The 24,187-nt window shown below is 35.7% G+C and overlaps 1 protein-coding gene across 4 annotated transcripts in view; it reads right to left on the reverse strand.

Annotated features, from left to right (window-relative positions):
• PLEKHG1 (pleckstrin homology and RhoGEF domain containing G1) overlaps window positions 1-2,443 on the reverse strand; it is a 44,574-nt gene extending 42,131 nt beyond the window's left edge. For 2 of the 4 annotated variants that reach the window (XM_070951893.1, XM_070951868.1), the window contains exon 1: window positions 2,009-2,443. In XM_070951893.1, the coding sequence (XP_070807994.1) occupies window positions 2,009-2,428 (420 nt within the window). In that variant the 5' untranslated portion in view covers window positions 2,429-2,443. The remainder of the gene's footprint in view (window positions 1-2,008) is intronic. The other 2 variants (XM_070951885.1, XM_070951876.1) reach the window with 1 other exon arrangement.
• Window positions 2,444-24,187: the final 21,744 nt, after the last annotated feature.

Consider the following 24,187-nt stretch of genomic DNA (forward strand, 5'->3'; position numbering starts at 1 on the left):
TTTAATGCCATTTTACTACTTTTTAAATGTATATTAAAACATATTTTCAAAAAAATCTATTGCTACTAAACTGGCGTGCAATTGAGAGATTTTCATGGGTTCAGGAATTTGTACAAAATTATAAGATTTTCCTATAAATAAATTCTAGCATTATGATAATTTCAATTTTTTTTCCTCTTTGACCAAGATTACATCTAGTTATGCTTTCAAATGAACACTGGCGTGTTTGTTGAAATACATAAGAATACTTATATTAATAAGCAGTTATTTTTTTTCATTGAGAATAAAGGTATTTAAATATTATGTCAGCAGTATTAAACATTTAAAATGGCTCCCTTATTTATACAATATGTCAGTAGCTTTGCTTGCTTTATCTCTTTATTTCAGTTTTGTTTAAGGGTATTTAAACTTCTTTCCTGTATGGATCTTACTGTACACCAGCAGTTAAGATACCTAATACAGATATGCAGGAAAAGACTTGTTTCTACAGATTAATTCTTTTTCAGCATGCCTTTGTATATCAAATCCTGATAATCTGATTTGCCTCGCTGTCTGCTTCTGTGTGCATCATCAGACTAGTATTTTCTTTTCCAGATTAGTGATGTACTTAAAAAGAAAATTGCCCAAAGCCATACATTATAACATTTCCAGATTATGTGTAAAATGTATGTCCGCATTAAACAGGTCAAAAAAATCGCAATAAATAAAGCAATAAATAAATATATAATCCCCACCTGCAAGAATATTGTTTAGAAGTCATGAACTAATAGAACCAGGGATATATTCTAAAATCTTGAAACATATGAAGTCTCAAATTTAACATTTTATCATCCAGGAACTAGAAATAAATACCATTTATTTTTAAACAGAAGTAAGGTATCATTAATCCCTGACTTTTACTTCCATTCAACCTTAGGTTTTCAGCTTCTAAAGATCTAAGGCCATGATGGCAAACCTATGGCATGCATGCCAGAGGTGGCACGCAGTGCCCATTCCGTGAGCACGCGAGCCGTCGCTCCAGCTCAGCTCTGTTGCGCATGCATGCGCACCTCCTACCGGCCAGCTGGTCTTTGGGTGTCACGCATGCGCATGGCTTGAGGCGCATGCACGGGGCCACATGTGCATTGCATTTTGGGGGTTCAGGCGTGTGCACGCACATTCTCGTGCTCACACACACGCTTTGGGCACTCAGTCCAGAAAAGGTTAGCCATCACTGGTCTAAGGTCTTGGTTACAGTAGAAAATCAAGAAGCTTCTTTTACCATCCCGATTTATTAGGAAAGCTCTAAGACCAGCCTACTTGCAAAAAGTAAGTTAGTAAAGTTTATTTCCCAAAAAATACCTTTATATGGTTCATGTACATCTGGCATAACTAACAAGGATAACTTCGGAAAGGGAAGGGAAGGGAAGGGAAGGGAAGGGAAGGGAAGGGAAGGGAAGGGAAGGGAAATGATTTCAGGGATCATAGTGTTTCATACTGTAGCTTGTAGACATTGAAGGCTCAATATTATATTCTCTCCCTGGTTCTAATAAGTTTTCTCATAAAAAGTATAATACAGTGGGCAACGTCTCTTGAGATTGCAGCTAGAAAGAAAATAACTTTATCATCTTCAAACTCAATAGTGCTAACTGACTATGCCTTGTGTAGATGGTGATTAACTTTAAAAGTAACAACTATCATTGTTATGTGTACAATTCACAAAATATCAGATTTTTGTGGGATCAATAAAATAAACAAAACCTGAATAACCTGAAAAAGAACTATTTAACAAAAAGTATTTTAAGTTATTAATTAGTAATGCATATTGTCTGTCTTGAAGGATAACTCTGCAAATAAGAACCATGCTGTTTCAATATATCCAAAGAACATATATCAATTTCATGCTGCCTGTGCTTCCCACAGCAGCCAACTTATTGCAAACCTTGATCCTAGTATTCTTTCTATGTTAAATTTCAGTTTATACATTTTACACTGTGGCTGAACTTAAATGAGGGGAAAACACACTTACTTTCACAATACTTCTTAAATCCTGCACGTACATTCTTTCAGTCTCTAGAATTTCTTGGACCACTCTGTCAACATACAGGAGTTTTGGACTTGTAGACTCAACAATCAGTGACATGACACAGTTTTTGTTATTTTCCTTTGTTTCAGCTTTTCGTGGCATATTTGGCTTTCTTCCAAGATTTCCATCAGAGAGCTGTTCCTTGATGGGGTTATTTTTTCTTACTTCTTTGCTGGGAAACTGTTGGGTTGGGTGCAGCTCCAACTTTATGGCCCCCACTTCCTTGTCCTGATTGAACAAACCCAGATGACTGTTGGAAACCAAGGTTGTTCTGCTACCACAGGAACAGTGGCTATCCCTGGAGGATGCTGAGGAAGATGTTGAGCTGAAGCTAACTGGTCGGTCACTGTCTGACAATTCCATTGCTTTGATTCCACAGTAGAGGAAGTGTCGGTCTTCTCTATGTAGGTTGTTTCCTGTCTTCTTGGGAGCTGTGCCTACCATTACTGGAGGCAACCCATTAAGACTGTAGCCATCTTTGTGGAGAGAGAGAAATAAATATTAATTTTGCATGTATATTGGATTTCATTAAAAACCATTTTACTTATGCACAGAAAAGTAATCACATGGAAGGCTATCTTCAGACACTTCAATGAGTACAAGCAGACCAGGAGGAATCTGTTGCAGAAACACTGCATATAAACAACAACTCAAGGAATCATCTATCAGTAAGGACTCCTCCCTTTCATTATTTTTAAACTTCATTTGAATAGCTTTTTTTAAAAAAAAAATCAGCATTCATATGTCCATATTTGCTGCAAAAAAACCCCATTTGATTTTACACATCTTTCTAAAGTAGATGATCAAAATGATTACTGGGCCAACTTAGACAAAATTGCAAAAAAAAAAAAAAACAATGAAGAAAGAAAACTTTAATGGATTCTAAATTAAGTTGATGCAAAAAAAAAATCCATTAGTGTAATTTTGCCTGCCTGAACATAAACAAAACTATTAATCTCTGATCCATATTAAACTTATAAAAGAAGTTCAGAAATACCCATTCCGACAATATAGAAATTCTTACCAAACTGTAAATACTTAATATGACTACGAAGAAAAACCACTGTCACACACAAATATATAGTGGGCAACAAATAAAGAATATACAGATGCAACAGTACATCTGTGAGCAATTACTGTGGTGACTTTATCTCCTGCCTTTCTGAGAAGTAGTCCGTTGAGTCCATGTATATCAATAACGAAGCAACAGCATCCATAATATCCAAACAAAAGAGAATGCCCAATCTGCTGCAGAAATCATCTGGAAATTGTTTTGAGCTGCATTTAGCGAAAATAGTTTCACTATTATGTATCTGCATGCTGCCATAATTATTTCCCTGTAACCATTATGTTATGAACAACAACTGTACCTCCCAGCTCTCATTGTAGAAGAATGCTTTGTATAAGCTGTTTTGTTGAAAAATTCTGTAAGCATATTGACAATCAAAAATTGATTCCTCTTCTCGTTTTCTTCTTCGTTAGATATATTATGATGCCTCTTAATTGCATTATCCAGCTTGTGTGTATGAATTCATATTTTACTGGGCATGTTGCTATTTTAATTCCAGGAAACCCTAATAAACCATTAATAAAGTAAATGAAATGTCTGGTTTGGCTGGAATTCCCATATGACTCATGTTTATTTATTAAGCTTGCCATATCCATATATCTTGGAATTCTTTTTAATAAAAACTATATGAATAGAAGTATTCATAATTGTCTTCTTTATGTATCCTTCATTTTGGAACACACTATTGTTGAAAAGCAGCGTAGTATATGAAACATTAACCCCTAGATATTAATATATTATTGTTCAATAACATCTTGGAAAGATCTGCATGTCTTTCATACCCTGATTGAAGTTACTCTAGAAGACATTTTGTAACATATGCATTCATATTTTGATTAAAGGAAGTGATCTATAGTGAAAATCTCCTAAATTTTGAAAAAATGTAAGTTTGAAGATCAGAAAAAAAAATATTAGTGGGTTGAAAGGCTCTGTAAATTTACTGATAGGTCTGTACCAAGTTTTACACTTTCTCCTTTTATTACTGTGACTCAATGAAGTCAAGTTGAACCAAGAAGTCAAGAGCCTTGGTGGTGCAGCAGACTAAAGCACTGTTAAGTAACACCAGCTGCCTGCAATTACTGCAAGTTCAAATCTCACCAGGCTCAAGGTTGACTCAGCCTTCCATCCTTTCGAGGTAGGTAAAATGAGGACCCGGTTTGTGGGGGCAATAAGCTGACTTTGTATAAAAAAGAACACCGCTTGGGGGGCCCCGAAAGCCCTACTAAGCAAGTATATACAAAAGTATGAAGGCTATTGCTTAACGCATTGTAAGCCACCCTGAGTCTCCAGAAAAGGACGGCATATAAATCGAACCAATAAATAAATAAATAAATAAATAAATAAATAAATAAATAAATAAATCATCAGTTTTATTTTCATTTTCTTGGTTAATCTGATATATGACAGATTATATGTAATCTGTTCTTATTAACCAGATTACATTCCCCTGGCATATCATTTACTAGACATACCTTCTATAGTAGGTTTGTCAATAATTATTGGGTTGTTCAAATCTAAATTAGAAATTTTTAATTATTTTTAACATTTTAAGAAAATATCTACAAGTATTTAAACTAGTTCCTGAAGACTTTAATGGTAAGCCACTTCAATTATCCTGACATAAGAATTGCATGGATACAGCCATCAAGAGTTGGCTTAAATAAAAGGGCATTGTTATGATTTATCTATGTAATATGAAGTTAATTATAGTTGACACTATAATTACTGAAAACTGAAGATTATAAGCAATAAAGTATGCATTTCTTCAGCAAAGTAACAGAAAAATTATTTCCTTTGATTTCTGATCAAAAAATATTTTAAATCACAAAGTAAAGAATAATAACTATTCTTCAAAAGTAGACTGGTTGGAAATCTGGGTAAATGAGATAAATGGAAAACCTTTTCTCTAATTTATCAGAAGACATATAGCTACAACATAAAGTACAATAGAGTATATTAGATAAGCTGCTTTAGGTATCTCAGCTGAAGTACAGAGTTCCTATTTCATTCAATCATCCTATAGCCTTTTTTCCTGTTGATTGCTATGTCGTCTCAATTACAGACAGCCCAAAAGCATCACTAAACTGTATTTGTATTGTCACTACTACACAAAGAGAATCTGAGAATTCCTACAGTTTAACAAAAGAAAAACAGTGTTTATTCTAATTTTATGACCTTTTATTCTCCCAAAATACAATGAAAAATAACTGTAATAGATTTTAATGTCACAAGCCTTCAGAAACAGAAGCTTGGCAAATAACAAGAGAAAACCAGTTCAAGTGATGTCACCTGAATATAATAGTTTTGTCTCTAAATCAAAGATTAGGATTGTGCAAATGCTACTGAATGCTGAGGATTAGGATCCATATTCCTATTTTAATGCATTTTTCCAGAAACCCAGTGAACACAAGTTGTTATCAAACGTACACACAAAGATATGACATAATCCAGACATACAGAGAGAGACCAATGAGTAGATCAGTGGATACCAGTAAATGCAATCCTTTTCTTATTCCTCTCCAAACCCTGCCTACAAATAATATGTATGTTTTGGACTAGATTCAGGATTCACTTATTAAAACAAAAGCCTTGAAAAGTGTGCCTGTTGACAGAATAGCTGCTGCACGCTGGCTAGAAAGTTCAGAGTAATATTATATGGTAAAATAATTCAGCATGTTTTCTATTTAGACTGGTCTGATCTACACCAATTGGCAGCATACTGAGGTACATTTTTTTCATCATGTTATTATTTTTTAACCTGGCAAGGATTGACCTTTTCTTTTTTTTCAAAAAAAAAATTTTATTAGTAATTCAAAATTAAAAACATTGGACATAGATATGACATCACTGGCCTCAAGTATCTTCCAGCACTTTAAGTTAATACATAATATACTAATGATGATATAATAATATATTCCTTACACCTTCTACGTTATTTAAACATAGTATAATATTAATCATGTATACCTTATTCCTATACAATTATACATATCTATACTTACATATACCTATCTATACAATTCACATACATATTTATCTATAATAATGTATATAATTCTAGTCTAACATTTGTCTCGGCTATCCTCCTTTTACCTAATCATTCATAGAATTTTGCCCAGATTTTATAGTACAATGTTTCGCTTTTATCCTTGAGTTCCAAGGTGAGTCTATCCATTTCTATACAGTTGAAATTTTTAGTAGTATTTCCTCTTCATTTGGGGTATCTTTCTCTTTCCACTTCTGCGCAAAGGCTATCTGTGCCACTGTAAAGATTGACCTTTTCTTACTTACATCAAAAATACAAATAACTCAAATGACTAGGTACTGCTGCTTAGCTGCAAATAAGCCTTTAAAGTCTTCAGACTTTAGCTAGAAGAAAAGAAAAAAGAAAAGAAAAAAGAAAAGAGCTAGAGAAGTAAAATCCTGCATTACATTATCCTTGAGATTCCTTCAATTTCTGTGACCCTATGACAGGAAAGAACAATTTGCAGCCCAAGACTATACCAGCCTCTGAAACCTTCCTTTTTTTGTAGCTGTTCAATTGCCCACTATCCACTACTTTTCAAATCCAAAAACTAAATATCTATCTTAAAAATTAAAATATTAATTTTAAGCACGCAAAAACTATAAATTAAGCCATACAATCATCTTGACATACTCTTTAACTCCCTTTCAAACTCATTTGCAGCATTAATTCATTGAAGTTCATGTCTTCTTCCATAATATCTACTATAAACCAAAGACATCCAAAGATTCCCCTGCAAGATATTTCTGCAAAAATCTGATCAATGAAGAAGCATAGGTAAGACTAACTATGATGGTTAACACAGAGCTTTCGAAATGGCAACATTTACTCAGTTCTTTTCAATCTATAACAATTAGATAATTCATTTCAATAGTTTTCCTATTCTTCATATCATTTGCTATCAGATAAGAGATAAATGTAAATAAAACTTCAGTGGGGTAGATTTGAATGAAATCTCCATGATGGCACACCTGTGCTGGGCATCTTATTTAACTCCAACCTGAAACTTGATTCAGAGGACAGAAAGCCCAATTCTACATATTTTCTTAGTAACTTCAATTGACAAAGGTGTGTTAAGTTGGTTTCGTTTGGTTTGGTTTGGCTAAATGCTGGAAAGAGAACTAATTGCACTTATCAACACCCTGCTAGGAGATGTGATTTAGTAACATGATCCTTTCTCACTCATAACTTTCCACAAATGTAGTAATGTTCCCCACCCTGTCTGACTTCCTCCCTGTGAGGTTACATACTGCTTGCTGATATTCTAAACAAAGATTAAACATGCAACACACACACACACACACACACACACACAGAGAGAGAGAGAGAGAGAGAGCTGTAGAGATGGTTTATCTGTAAAATTGAGAACTGTTACCTCCACACCCAGAGATAACTAAAATTAAAAACATGCATTTTTAAAAACTCATAGGAACCCAGCTTTCTAATGCAAATGATATGAAGTTCTAAAAAGAACTACACCAATTTATGCCTTTTTGATCTTGACTTCTGTATTGCTAACCCTTTAACTGTTATAACAATCACAAAAACACCTCATCTCTAGCAACTTCAAAAGTTAAAATACCATATAATGTGTTTCAAAGAGCTATTTATATTGAATGGTTAATACTCTTAAATGAATGAAAGTACCCAATTTGGACATTTGTGACTCAGAAGAACGCAATATTTTCATGCTTAAATGTATACCAGCTACAAGCTTAACGTTATATAAGTCACTGCCTGCATTTTTATTTCTTATTTTCAATGGATCAATTGTGTGTTCCACAGGTTGCATTTCATGAAAACAGGAGAGGGTGTGTAACTATAGGGCATATGCAGTTTGTTTGAAAATGTCCTAATCACATTTTATTTGAATAGGACAATATGGTCTAGAATTGGATCAACACATGCATGCACAAAAATATCAAGCTGTTGGGCCAAGAAAACATCTCCTGCCCCCCCCCCAATCTCTGAATGATAAGGCACACTCTTAAATACTGAAGATTTTGAATAGCACCATGGATAGACATCCCAGCCATTTCAGTTAGTCTGGGCAACAACAACAAAGCTAATTAGATCCCAAATTATTCAAATAACACAGATAAAATTTGCATTCTTTATAGCCCATAAACATGCTCTCAACAGCTTAGCACATCACAGTGATGTACAACAAACCACTGAAAAATACAAGAGGGTCTCAAATGAGGGTCTCTCCCCCTTAATTCCCAAGCATCATGCAACCTTTCAACTCCCTCCCAGTTCTCCAAAAACTGAGCGAGAATTCAATATTTTTAGCAAATCCAGTTGTCTTACAGATTCTTACCGTCTTAAGAGTTTTCTGTCATATCATAAAATATCCTGGAGTCCCAAGCACTTTTATGAGGGAGAATTTTCTGCAACACTTACCTCATCACTATGGAATGCCTCCAACTTTTTAAACAATGACTGAACTTCTCCCCCTCCTCCTCCCCCCCACCCAAAATGAGGTATATAAGCTACCTGTGCAACCAAAGATGAAGGCATCCTTCAGTTCCAGCAGCTGCAAAATTACCACCCGGGAGCCCTCAGGTAAAATGAGTCTTATTAGTCTATATGGCTGCTTTGATAGAAATATTGCACGAGTCAGCCTTTAACTACTAAGCCCCTCAACACACAAAAGGTTTTCCCTGGAACCTGATTCACAACTTTCTCATTGCCTGCACTAAATGCAGTTCTGAGCATTGCTAAGAGCTTTAAATGAAACATGACATCATTCAATTCAAGAACAGGACAATAGACACTACTGTGGGTAACTAAAATGCACACTTCACTGAGCAATTCTCTGCAAATTATTCTTTCAAGCAGAGAGCTGAGAAGGAAAAACATTTTAACAGAGCAATTCTTATAGCATTTTTGTTGCTTGTCTTCAAACCTCTACTTCACTACTCCTAGCAACTTTAAAAACACACAAAGTAAATATGAACTAGAGATAGATAATTAGTATCTATTTTGCATCTATTGGTACAAAAGAATAAAAAGTAGACACACCATTTTGCTTTCAATGGTATGTTGGGCATATTAAAAATATAGCAAATTATATAGCAAATTATGTAATATGGACTTTTTAATTTAGTTCACAGCATATATAAAGGAAATTTTGTGATCTCTCCCTCCCTCCCTCTCTCTCCCTTCCCCCCCTCTTTTTTTTTTGCCTCCAGCAGCGTTTGCCAAAATTGGAAGACTGAGAATGCTATAAAGCAGTGTGTTCCTTTTCATTTTCTCCTTCAGCATTTGCCTAAAAACATACAGTATAAGGTGTGTGTGGGGGTGTGTGAGGCAGGAAGCTGCTTTGTCTTTAAAACATGTTTCTCCATTTCTCATTCAGGGAAATATAATATTCTGCCTTTTTAAATATTTCCTACAATATTTCATTCTTCTAGGAGAGGGGTGAGTGCTAACTTCATACACAAGAAACAGCAAGAAAAAACAGCTCCTTTCAGCTTCAACACAGCCTAATTAGCACAAGTTGATTGGATCTGCCTCCCAACTCTCAGCTGATTTGCTCTCAGCTGCTTACTGCAAAGAGGTAAATTGCTGGAGCAGATTTTTTCCCTTGTGCTAATCAAGCTATACTGAAAACGAAAATGAAAGTAAAGCAGGCTGTTTGCTGTAAGGGGGCAAAATTTCGCAGAGAGAGATTTCTTTTTCTTTTTTTCCTCAACAAAAAAGGTAAGTGCATCTTATACTCTGAAAAATACAGTAGTTTCTGGACAGACGTCTTTTCTGGTTCCCACACATAGAGAGGTAAGGGATACGAGGAGGCCGCAAGGCAACATGAAATGTTTCATACACGCAAATTGTACTACCTCTTTCATTCAACAAAGCTCTTCATCAGAGTAGTACTAAGCTGCTTTGTAAAAGCCTATTAAAAACTTGATATTAGTGTATTGTCAGCATCAGCTTCCCAATTACAGATGCTTTTCTCTCTCTATTCACACTGACTGCAAAATTAATTAGCATTTAACATCTGCCAAATGCCTACACTCTCAGCTGAACTCAATACTACTCCCTCCTACTTTGATTTAATGGTGAAGCAGAATAGAATATGCCCTTTTATTACCACATTTTAATGAGAAGCTTTAAGTCTATTTAATGCATAACTGTCCGGAGCTTAAAATTTTTTAAAGACAGCACTCCAAAGTGTTTTTTTCCAGATAAAATAATTACACAAGAGCAGATAATTCCTGCAGAAACAGTCTTCTATGATTTGTGGCAGACAATCCTAAGTAAGGATATAGTCAGTTTTCCCAATATCAGTTGTATTGTACGCTCCTGAGGAAATTCTTTCAATTTTCAATTGAAAGTGTGGCAAGAAATATAGACCTAATTTATCTGATTCTTCTGCCAAGAAGAAATTAGAAAATCTCCCAATTAGAAATAATAACCTTTCAACAATTCATCTCTCATTAACTCTTCCATTTATAGACGATATTCTATTTTCTGTGGCATTTGATCTCCAAAGGCAGTAAAGGCAAAGGAATATCATCAATATAAATTTGACTCAGCAATTCCTTAGTTGCATGGTCCACCTGTTTATTTGTTGATTCAGGATTTATAAGCTGTAATTTTGGCCCAAGATTTCAAGAGTCCAATATTTCCCAAACATAACAAATCATAAAAACCCAAACTTCATTTTGAATAGTCATCATCCTTGAGAAATTATTAGACAATATCATTGCTATCTTAGATCTTACATTCCTAATCAATTTCAACGCCAACTTCTTGTCTTTAACTCAGCTAACGGAACAGAAATCTATCTGAAAACCAACATTCTTACAAACCTCAAAAGCAGGACATAAAATCTGCTTTTTAACCCTAACCCTAAGCCTTTGCTTCTGTCATCGACATAAACTAAACAGTATTTGCTTCAACAACCACAAATATGGGCAAAGACCATATACTTAGAAGTTATAGACTAAATACTTTACTTCTCATCCTCCCACCAAAAGTTTCATAATCATTTTTGAATGTATTAATATATATTCAAGAACCAAAGCCATTTTAGAACTAAATTATAAACTGAAATTATTACTATTTAATTGAGAATATGGGAATCTTAGATCACCTAACATATACACACACCTCCCCAAATTAAGTTTTAGGTGTTCTGCATTGCTATTTAATCTTATACATAGATATCTAATCCTATCCTGTAATTTATTCCACAACATACATTTCAACAATTTTCTTCATAAATTTTCACAAGCTGGTCTCTGGTTACTCCTGGATTCATGCTATTGTGTAATTTAGGGTAGTTCTATCACTGTTGTCATGTTCTTGTTTCACATTTCTAAAGCCTATAATTTGGTATTGCTAAAATTTATTACTACTGGGTTTTTTATAGCATTATAGTTTGGGATTATTTTTAGTGGAAACAAACTAAAATATAAACAAACAAACAAATAATGGACAGTATCCAAAATCTTTATTGAGGCCTATTTTCTAATATCTTATAACATGATTGTGTCACCAAAATGTATTTGTCATAACATTTTATCTTTATTTTCAGAGTAAAATTATCGAAATAGTTTCAGATAATTCATAGAACTGGGAGACAAGGAGAGGAGAAATGTGGACATTTGGAAGATTATCTTATAAAGAGGCAATTTATGACATAACAAGCAGTTTCTGTTTTTGTTTTTAAGTGGCATATCAGGTTTGCTTGTTTCCATACTTGTTGGAGATATTGGTTTGCAATATAAATAAATTTACAGTCTGAGTGCTTGGATGAAAAATCAGTTTCCTAAAATAAACCAATTGTAAATGATTGAAGGAACATTGTGGTCTAAATTTCATGACTTGCAAATATTACATTTCTTTCTTCAGTTTACTTAATAACACATAAATGAACTATAATCAACAAGATCTTCTGAAGGACATTGGAACATCTTCTTCCTCAAAATACAGGGTGATGTATTAATAATCCTCTGCAATGCAGTACATGATGACTGAATCTGTGCATCATGCTGCAGATACTCCTACATAAAACACTTTTCATCCTTAGCTGCTGTTGATACATGAGAACCCAGGATATCAAAACACCTTGATAGAACTTTTCAGCAAATGCCTCCATCTTCAAGTAATTATTCTATTAGTTGCACTGTATACTTTTGTTTGTTGTTAATAATTATGTTCCTTCACAGCTGTAAAATTTCTCTCTCTCTCTCATACAGAGAGAGAGAGAGAGAGAGAGAGAGAGAGAGAGAGAGAGAGAGAGAGAGACTGCTTCCTTGCCTAAGGGGCAGCCTTACTGTGTCTCTATCTGGTCCTTTTTATCATAGATTTCTCCTTTGCAACCTACAAAAAAAATAAGTAGCCACTCTCAAGACTTCTTATAAAACGTTTTTTTATTCCTTACCTACAGTAAGTGTTCAATTTTCTCAATGTTACTTCAGGGTTGTTTTTTTTTATTCTTAGCCATTTCTTCTACTGATCGACTTTTTTTAGTTTAAACTTCAAGATTTATCTTGGGAAGTATCTTGCCTCTTTGACAAATAATAGCACCTGGGCTATGCATTCTATTGTTACTTCAGCCTTCCCATTCTCAGTAACCAAACAGGACAAGATAAACTTTCAGAAGATAAGTTGCACAGCCCTATTTTAAATATAAAATGATTTACAAACCTTGATATTTCCAGTTCATTAACTTTCTAGCTTTAGGCAAGATGCAGTCACCTCCGTAAATACCCAGCAGAGACATCCACTTCATTTTGAAAAGTTCCTGCAAGGTGGGCCTCTCCTTTTGAGCTAATATGACAAGTGAAACCCATTGGGAGAAGCTGAAGTGGAAGTGGAAGGTGCCAAACATTCTGTACAGTTATTACATACATTCAGAAACAGAGAGAAAACCTCATTGCTTGAAAGTACTAATGCCATTAAAACATACATTGTAAAAATGGTGAACTTGCAATTCGTGCGTGTGTTGAAAAATGGATAGCATTTCTCATTCATAATACAAATCTATTCATTTTTCCCTAAGAGAATATTCTGAAAAGTCGTATTTATTGTCTACAATAAATTCCAGGGTTCAGAACTACTCCATAACAGTGCTCTCCAAGAGCCACCTTCTCAATCAATTCAGAAAAACATCTTGGTCAAGACTGATATGACTGATCCCGGACCTCCGGACCTTTCGCCGGGCTCTGAAGACTTTTTTATTTCAGCAAGCCGGGCTGCCTTAAAATTCTTTAATTGGTTAATTTTATGGGTAAGGGGTTTTAAATTGGGGGAAGCCAATATAGATTTAATTATGTTTTAAAGTATTTTAATGTTTATATCGTATGTTTTTTAATCCTGGCTGTTCACCGCCCCGAGTCCTTTGGGAGAAGAGCAGTATAAAAATTTAATAAATGAAATAAATGAAAATGAAAAATACTGAAAGCTACTAAGAGATCAAGGAGTAACAGCATAGCTGCATCCCCTTATCCACAAAAAGTGACCAAAGCAATCTCAGTACCATATATTTGGGCGAATCCTGATTAAAATGGGTGGAAAATGGAAATACAGATTGTCTTTAACCTACGACCACAATTGAGCCAAAAAGTGACTTTCCCCCCATTTTATGACCTTTCTTGCCATACTTATGTAAGTGAATCATTGCAGCTGTTAAATTAGTAACACAGTTGTTAAGTGAATCTGATTTCCCCATTGACTTTGCTCGTCAGAAGGTTGCATGACCCTGGGACACTGCAACAATCATAAGTACCAGCCACTTGCCAAGCATCCGAATTTTGATCATATGATCCCCGGGATTGCTGTAACAGTGATAAGTATGAAAAACAATCATAAGTCATTTTTTCAGTGCCGTTCAGTCACTAAATGAACAGTTGTAAGACAAGGACCACCTGTAATGAATTTTATCCAAATGAATCCAGAGATGTATAGCTATCAGAGACCAGTCCATAATTACAAGATCTTCTAAGGGTTTCTTCAGTAAAGGTCATATAACTACTTCTTTTAGGCAACTAAGATACCATTCACTCAAGGAGGCTTTAGTCACCTCCCATAACCCTGGGGCAAGTCCTGACCTGGCTGCTTTAATTAATCTGGCAGAGCAAGAATCAAGTAAGCAAGTGGTTGTCCTCACCTCTTCATATACCATGCCTGTATGCTTAAGATATACAAGCGGAAGATAATTCACATGAACTGAACAAGCTATTTCCATGATCTGCCCCATTGTTTTGCCACCTTGATGTTGTTGATCAGAAAGCAACTTGAGTAACCAGCTGCTAGCTTCCCTCCTCTTCTGCCAGGCTATGCCTTCTACCATATCTTCCCCTCCCATAAAGATGTTTGGAAGATGCTGCAGCAATTATTTGCTCCTTAAATTCACAATGAAATAAACTTATTTATACCAATTAAAATACTAAGATCATCCTTCATGGCTACTCCCCATATCCTGCTATGATGTGTCCAAATCAGTATATTCTCTGTTTCCCCCAAAATAAGACATCCCCTGATAATAAGCCCAATTGGGCTTTTGAGCGCATGGCAATAAGGCCAAGCACTTATTTCAGGGTTCAAAAAAATATAAGACATCTCAGATGCTCAGTAGATAAGGAAAAAGAAGTACAAATGACACAAGCCCAATTCCCAATAAATTCCATATATATTCCATATCTGGAATGTGGATCCTAGATTGCCAACAATTTATAATTTACATTTTATGTATGTCCCCCCCCCCCATCTCTTTCCTTCTTTTATAGCCCTTTCTGGGATCACATGACTGAAAAGCAGCCACACTAACTCTAGGGAGACTCTTCTGGTGCTATAAGCATCAGTTTGCAAAAACCAAGAGTTATTTATATTTTTATATAGCTAACATATATATTTTAAAAAGAAAATATAGCTTCTTTCTATCCCTAAATAGGTCAGTGAATTTATGTCTAAATATTTTACTAAAATCCAGATGTAAATCTGCCAGAGCAGAAATTGGCTATGAGATTTACACCACCAATAAATGAGATTTACACCAATCTGCTTATCATTATTCATATACATCATGCTTATAGAGAACCGACCACGTTAGATCTGTTAACCAATGCAGTCACACAGCTCTTTGTTGTTGTTGTTGTTGTTGTGTTCGGGGGGGGGTTCAATATGGGCGGGAGGAGGCAATTGGAAGGCCTGTTGGAAAAGAGTGATTGATTTTAAAGACCAAGGGAAAAACATCCCAAAAGCTTGGTTTTGAAATTAACAAATTACCTTTTTTCTTGATTTGCATAACTGTAAATCAACTAAATTCCCATTGCAGTTTTAGCACTTCATTAACAAAATTGCTTGGAAAATAAATCAGTCATAACAAATGTACAATATACACTATGTTATTATATATGCCAGAAGGTTGGGAAGGAAGTTAAGTCACAAAAGTTAGGCTTCAGTTCTTTTGTATCTTCCAGAAAATAGAAGTGTGTAAATCTGAAAAAACTCACACCTGTGCACCTGTGCAATAGGGAATGAACCAGTTGAGAGAAGGACCATAGACTCTCTCTCTCTCTTTCTTTCTTTCTTTCTTTCTTTCTTTCTTTCTTTCTTCTTTCTTTCTTTCTTTCTTTCTTTCTTTTTCTTTCTTTTCTTTCTTTCCTTCCTTTCTTTTTCTTTCTTTCTTTCTCTCTCTCTCTCTCCCTTCCTTCCCTGTTTGTTTGTTTGTTCGTTTGCTTGTTTGTTTGTTTGCCCTGATGGTGTAATGGTTAGAATGCAGTACTGCAGGGCAATTCTGTCAACTGCCAGCAGTTCAATCCTGACTGGCTCAAGGTTGACTCAACCTTCCATCCTTCCGAGGGCCCAGATTGTTGGAGGCAATATGCTGGCTCTGTAAACCATTTAAAGAGGGCTGTAAAACACTATGAAGTAGTATATACCGTGTTTTCCCGAAAATAAGCCCTCCCCCGAAAATAAGCCCTCCTTGAAAATATGTAACCGCATGCACAGCCAGTCCCCACCATTTCCTCTAGCTAGGGTTAGGGAGACAGAACTGGAAATCAGGTAAGAAGGCAAGAGGATCCCCGTCTTGCTCCACGCGCCCCAAAATAATAAGACCTCCCCAAAAATAAGGCCAAGCACTTATATTGGGGTTCAAAAAATATAAGACAGGGTCTTATTTTCAGGGAAAGACGGTAAGTCTAAGTGCTATTGCTATTATTTAATTTATTTTTATTAATGAATCCTTTTTGGAAATTAGCACATTTTACTAATAGCTTTCTCTATTTTCCTGAACGTACTACAAATGGTATCAGATCTACAGAATTTCCCTCTGTTCTGGGTGGGTACAAGAAAGCCTGTTACACAGGGGAAGAATGAGCTGCAGAAAAAGGTCAACCTGTTCTCATTATTTGTCTACATTATTGTCTACAGAATCAGACTTTTTCCAACAAAAATAAAATGCGCAGATTTTTTTTCTTGCTTTATACTATTAATACTAATATATTTTTTGTGCAAATAAAGAGTTCACAAATATTAGGACAATATCTTGGGTAAAAAAATCTGTTATCAGGAGCTATATTCAAAATTATCACTTTTTCTGCTCGTTTGTTTCTTTCCCAGGCACAATGTAGCATTTATCCTATAAACTACTAAGCTTGGTAATGGTCCCACCCATGAAACCAGAACAAGACTTCTTTTTTTTAGTAGTGTACAATAACTTTAAAAAAAATTTGCAGAGAGGCTTCTTCATTTTAATCTTGAACCCAATGGGTTGGTTGCAATTTTTTAAAGGTTTTGTTGCAGCATGAAAACAATCCTTGTAAGAAGAAAGAGATATAGTGATATGCTGTATTTCAACCACAACAGAGCAAGTTACCAGACTGAAATCATTTTCAGCAATTCAAAGTGACTATTATTATCTTTCAAGCCAGTGGTGGGATTCAATTTTTTTTTACTACCGGTTCTGTGGGCATGGCTTGGTGGACGTGGTGTGGCTTGGTGGGCATGGCAGGGGAAAGATACTGCAAAATCTCCACTCCCTCCCCACTCCAGGGGGAAGGATATTGCAAAATCTCCATTCCCACCCCACTCTGGGGCCAGCCAGAGGTGGTATTTGCCAGTTCTCCGAACTGCTCAAAATTTCCGCTACCGGTTCTCCAGAACCTGTCAGAATCTGCTCGATTTCACCCCTGCTTTCAAGCCCTACATGGAACTGGACCATGTTATTTGCAGCACTGCCTCTCCTTGAAGGTATGTGCAATAATGTTCCTCCAAGTTGCATAGGGTGGGCAAGCTCAAAGTCCCTTCCCTCAATGCTGCCATTTCTGTAGCAGCCCCTGTTCTGTGAAATACCCCCCCCCCACCGGAATCTGACAGGCGTCCAGACTTTTTGCCTTCCAAAAACTGTAAAAAGCTTGCAAGCACTGGGAAAGTGTTAAATTGGTTCTCGGTAATTTTATCTGGTGGTGTTTAGAGAATTTTGATTGAAACACCAGAATCTAGTTTTACTGATTTTGTTTTTATTGTGAGCCATCCAGAGTTTTGCTACATATCATAGGTGGTCATATAAGTCTTTTAAGTAAATCCTTCTAGTTAGACTAGTTCTAGCCAGAAGACGACATTGCACCATGCAAAGTCAAGATGGTATTCTTCTCAAAACAGAATGCTGGTGATCTGCTACAGAACTACTTAAAGGAGTAGTTGAGGAGTTTTTAGGTTATGTTTGCTGATAAGCTGTTAGCTAAGTTTGAACTATGGGGTAATTGAAGTCACAAAACAAGCCTAAAACTGTCTACTAATGCTATGACAAGATACAAATATTTCTGCTTTTTAAAAATATATAATCTGATGAATGGAAATGTATCATATACCAGTTTAGATTCCATACCTAACTTTCATTAAGGTTGAAGCAGCAAGGATAGGGATCTGTTTTATAAAAACCAGAGAGTCCTGCCTTCGACATGAAAAATTAGCTGAATGACTTTGGGGCCAATCACTCTCTCTCAACCCAACTCATCTCACAGGGTTGTTGTGAGGAAAGCAGGAAGAGAAATAGTATTAGGTATGTTCGCCGCCTGAGTTATTTATTAAACAATAATGAAGGCAGGATAAAATCTCTTCATACTGAATATGAACAAATACACAGTATCTACAGTTTTCTCTATGATGTCTCACAGAAAGTCTGACAAAGGTCAGAGTTAACCAAAATTAGAATCAACAGGGTAACATTGTCAGTAAAATTTAAAAAGCCAGCAGCAGTTAAATCCTAAAAAAGGAATGAAAATGGGGTGATATGAAGAAAATAATGCATAATAGATCAGTTCACTTGAACACACTGGAATTATTAAAATAATTCCACAGCTGGCATTTATGTGACAATTTGGTTTAATATTTAGATTTCCAATTAGATGAGATCTGCAATTCGGCTGAATTGCAGATCTCATAATTCTCCATTTATAATGAATGCCAACTGGGAATAGTGATCCAATACTTCAGGCGGACACCAGATTGGAGAAATTTATTTTATCACAATATACTGCTGAACATCATTCCATTTTGGCATTCATTCACTTTTTTCCAATAACCGTAACACAGATTCTAAATATATAATTGCAGAGTATTATATAAGAATTGCTGCCCCTTCAATAAAAAAAAATACTCCCCAATTTAAAAACCACTTTATTTTTCACACTGTCAACTACCTCCAAGTATTAGCAAGCACCAACCATTATTAATCAAGACTTTGCACTGCTGAATAATTTAACACATTCCCTACTGAATAACACCAAGACTGTAACAACTCTCTGGGAGGTCACTATCAGTAATCAACATCACCAATTAGCTGGGCTACTCAGTGGAAAACATAGTTTCTCTGGAAAGCTTAAGTACACATGTTAAACAGCTGCATCGGCTTAAAAGAATAAAAAAACACATAAGCACTGTCTTTTCCAGAGACAAGTGCAAACTTTTTGTTTTCATATCAGATTTATGTAAAATATCTCTGCCAAAATCCAAAATTTAATTACATGTTCCAAAGCCTAATATTTGCCCAGTAAAAACGGACTGTTTTTGACACTTCCAGTGAGGATTCATGGTGAACCAGATGTGACTGAAGGAATAGGGATGGCATTGCACAGCGGAGACTGATGGCCAGGGAGTAAGTTCGCTGCCAAAGTCTCTCCAGAAAAAGGAGAGATTGTAAGATCACCTACATATATTCTGGACAGCTGAGTCTCATGAGTAAACTGCAAGAATTGAAGTTTTTGCAGTCAGGTTGTGACATGAGCAGCTGAGAGTCAAGGAATTCCACCCAAGCTCATAGTCATAATGTAGCCTATATGAACACAAGGTTTGCCGAGCATCATTTCTTCATCAATTTTGGAAATTGCTTAACTGCAGTTTTGAAGAAACCATTTTGACTACTTATGGTAATATGATAAAATTGTGAAAATATAAAAAAAGCCATGGTGACACAATGATTAGAACGCATCATTGCAGGCTAATTCTGCCAGCAGTTCGATTCTGATGGGGCTCAAGGTTGACTCAGCCTACCATCCTTCCGAGGTCAGTAAAATGAAGACCCAGATTGTTGGGGCAATATGCTGACTCTGTAAATCGCTTAGAGAGGGTTGTAAAGCACTTTGAAGTAGTATATAAGTCCTGTTGCTATTGCTATAAGCAAATGAAATCACTTTGTGTTGGTCAACTGTATTAAAAGTCCTCAAACAGAACAAAATACAATATACAGTAGTATATCTACTGTCAAAACATTAATTTTTTCATATATTTTTCATTGTCTTTTTGTGACTGAAGGGGATGTTGATGGACAGCTTTAAATTAGAATTAAAATGTTTATAGCATTATCAAGGCACTACATACAGGGCCGGATTTAGATGAAAAGAGGCCCTAGGCTATTCCACTTATGAGGCCCTTTCACCTATAGTGAAAGTGTAATTTTAATTTTGCTAACAATTTGAATGTAGGCCCCTCTCGATCTTGAGGCCCTAGGCTGAAGCCTAGTTAGCCTATAGGAAAATCCGGCCCTGACTACATACCTACTAATTTTAAAACATATCACTAATTAATTGAACTTCATAATGGATCAGTTAACTTGAGCACACTAGAATTATTAAAAGAGTTCCAGAACTATTTTAATATCCAGAATATCCAGAATTAATGTAACAGACTACATTATTAAATACACTGTTAGTAACTTCCCGAAGATAATAGGCATTATATAAAGATAGTTACCAAAACATAAGCCCCACTGAACACACTAAGAATTATATCTGGGTAAATACTCATAGTATTATTCTGTATTTATGTAACTAAGCCTCAGCAAGTGAAACTCATATTATTAATACATTCTTCCTTGTTTATGTTGCTTCCTCTGTCGATTCCTTGGTATCAGATTTTAGATGATAAACTCCTTGGGGCAGGAATTTGTTTTCTTTGTGTAAAATTCTGCACTTCTTACTGGCACCAATAAATAACAAAACAATGAAGTATAATAAAATAAATAGGAAATAAAGATTGGAATGTAACATTTGAACTTTTCTGACTGCGTTGGGCCTAGTGGAGAAATGCTTTGTCTGGAAGCAAAAAATGCCATCCTATTATGTTTGAAAAGACTGTGGAAAGCACTAGACAGAAGGATTACAGATCGGTCCTCTAATGCCAGAGCTTTTGGCTTCGGTCAGAATTTATTAGCAGCACAAGCAATCATGGAATGCAGCTCCATCTGCTTCTTGTTAACTTCATTCATGAAGGCTGCCTTCTAAAAATGATGACTTCTGAGCAGTTCTTTCCAGCTCCATGTCCTGACTGAAATGCAAACGCCTTGACAATCTTATTGGCAAAAGATACTAGCTCCAACAGAATACTGCAAACCGAAGAAGTCTTGTAAATAGCAAGCTCACATTTTGAGAAAGATTTTCTATAGATCATCAATCCTTGTTTCATTATTATAGATTTAGGCCTTACTAACTCAAGTTGCTTTCCTGCAGCGCTTTAAAAACAGAAAATTGTAAACATTTGCATTTCTATTTTTACTCTTAATGAGTGTGGCTTCGGCAGCTCCTTTTAGAGGGAGCAGTAGGTGCCAAACTGCAATCCGAAAAAGAAAATTAAGGGGAAAAAAATCAGTGCACAATTTCTTTTTCTGTAGCAATTATCTGCACCTCAGGACAGTAATACAGAACAGCAAGTGAAAAGGATTAACTCCTGCTTGTCTTTGTAGTAGCACTTTACGCTTATAAGTGTGCAAAGTAGAACTAAAATATCTGCCAGCAGGTTGATGAGGCACTAGAGAGATCCTTCATATTGCACTATAGCTAGAAAAGGGTAAATTGGTTCCACCTCTCAGCCAGCAAGAAGTAATTTTTTTAAAAAAGTGGATTTTGTAATTTGAGAGGCAGGATGGGAGGCTAAATTAATTCTGAGTTCATAAATTAATGAAAGGCAATCAGGCTGAATAAAATTTGAATGTTTAAAAATGAGAAGATGCCCTTGAATTGACTTTTGATGATTGCATACTTGCAGTTCCTTGCAAACAAGAAGGATGCAATACAGTTTACAGTGGCTTTTTCTAGGATGTTTTTTCAACTTCCCATCCCATCCCGCCAGGATGCTTAAGATATTCCCCATCATTCTAGTGCCAGATTTAACCCACCCACCCCCAGCAAAGGAGGACTATGTGCTACATACTGATGAATATTTGATGTAATTAATTTAGGGGAAAATTGGGTGCCTTTAGGAGTTTTACAACTCCTTAGTTTATCATGATCAACAAGCCACTTCTCTTTTGGCTACAACAAAAGAGTTCCTTTTGTTGGAACCGCAGTTCCTTCGGTAAATTAGTTAATATACAGAAAATGTAAAGTCCAAAGGAATTAAATGATGCTCCAATCCTATATTCAGTTTATGTTTCTTTTTGAGGTATAATTGCCCACAGTTAAAGCATAATGATGAGGAGAGTTATATACAACTAATACACCACACACAAACACAGGAAGATTTCAATTTCCAACGTAATGCTGCTTCTATAAGCTTTCAAAATTTTATTACCTGAAATACCAATAGCTGTTTTAAAATAAAAATCTTGCTTTTCTTCTACACTTTAGCCAATTCAAACCCTTTTATATGCCCCCCCAAAAAAAAGGGTAGAGTGAGTTTCAACTTGTTCTTTTATAAGGGCAAGACAAGGACATTCTCACACATGCACAGTCATATTCCTTATTCCTACTGCTCTTCTAAGCAATTCCAAGTGAGATGCCTAAGACTTTCTCTTGAATAAGCATGCACAGAATAATGAAAAACTACAGTATGAAAAGGGATTAAAACTATATTCACGGAATAGAATGTTATTCCTTTTTCAGGAAGAATACATCAAATTCTTTATGACAGCTATATACATAAAAACATGTAAGACTTCTATACATACAGAAGAAAACAGAAGAAAATAGAGAAGAGGCATCAAGAATCCAGAAAAGCTTACCCTACAGATGTTTCCTCTGCAACAAACAAGCCAATTTTTTCCCACAGGGATGGACTGTTAAGGCTACACACAAACTATTAAAATCAATTGTTCATTCTACAAATAGTAATTGGCTTAAGGCTGCTCTTGGGCATTCACTCACACACACAGATGCGGCTGTCTAGAAATACATCTGCAAAGTGAAGTAAAAGCATTTAAATATCAAAAAGAGAGCAGAGACAGGAGGCTGATCTCCCTGCAGACCCCTCTCCCAACACAAAAACAAGCCACATAAGTTGCTGTTGAGTAAAAGGTGTTCAGCACACAATTAACAAGTCACTAAGAGCCACCCTCCCGTTTAGATATTAAAGCTGCAGATTTGGATACCACCACTGCTGGCAGGCAGCCATCACTGCAGGCCTCAGTAGGAAAGGAAAGCTTTAAAGAAAATTAAAGCCTGTTGGGAAAATTATTCTATACTTACAATACTGCAGCATTTTAATTCTCTCAGGGATCTAGGGGAGACCATTCATTCCATTACAAACCTCTCATATCGAATATTAGAAAACCAGACAATTTTCATGAAATGTTTAGTTCAGGTAGGAAAAAGGAGAACTGCATTGTTTCTCATAATATTCTTTTAAAGCTGACTTTAATAACAGAAACTCTCTGCAATAGAAGAAATATAACCTATTGAGAGAGGGGTTCAAGTCCCCTCCCAACTATTTCAGAGTGCTCATAGTTTTTCAGCCCGATGTGTTTCTTGGGAATATTAGAAGGATAAAACTAGAGGGGAAAGTAATATCCATGGCTCATTGTTCCTGCAGAAAAAATGATCCGTAATTGCAACAAAGCAAAATATATGCTTTAGTCAAATTTAGGCTTTCTAATATTGCAACTTTTTGCAGACATGAAAGAAATACTAGGATGGTCTCCCTTAGGAAGCTGATAGATTTCAACCTTCTTGTAGCTCATGTATGTCCATCTGTCTATTTAAAACAACCTGATACATCTTGCTGGACTTCTGGGCCTGGGATATAGCTGTTAATGAGTTTATGCCTGAATCTCATCATAAGGTAAGACTAGCATCATATTTGCAGGAGCAGATAGGTATGACAAAGAAGAGTTGATGGAAAATGAGAACAATCAAACCCACAATAATGGTCACACCTTCTTCTCTGGCAATGATTGTAATAGTTTTATTTTTCCACTACAACTCTACTTGGAACCAATCACCAGAGTTTTTCCAAGTAGGAATTACTTGTTTTGTAATTCAGCCCCCAAAGGGATGAGAAGCAAAGCTCCTTGGATGAGTGTTGTGGTTAGTCTGGTAAGGAATTTTGTACATATAACTATTTATTATCATTCTGACTTTGATGTTACAGTTAATGCATTTCCAGTAAATGTATTTTTGGTATTAGCTTGGGATGAGTTCCATTACATGTGTACAAAATCTTTGCCAATCTTGGATAATAAGAATAACCAAAGATGGATTGTTGGAATAACTAATTTAAGTAATAAATGAGTCAGTATAGGAAGAAGTACTTTCTACATGTTTTAAAGAGGATATGATAAAGCCCTTGTTGAACAAAAACA

Source organism: Pituophis catenifer, unplaced genomic scaffold (assembly GCF_029215685.1).
Source record: "Pituophis catenifer annectens isolate HBS135680 unplaced genomic scaffold, rPitCat1.0.hap2 SCAF_1, whole genome shotgun sequence".
Classification (NCBI taxonomy): Eukaryota; Metazoa; Chordata; class Lepidosauria; order Squamata; family Colubridae; genus Pituophis; species Pituophis catenifer.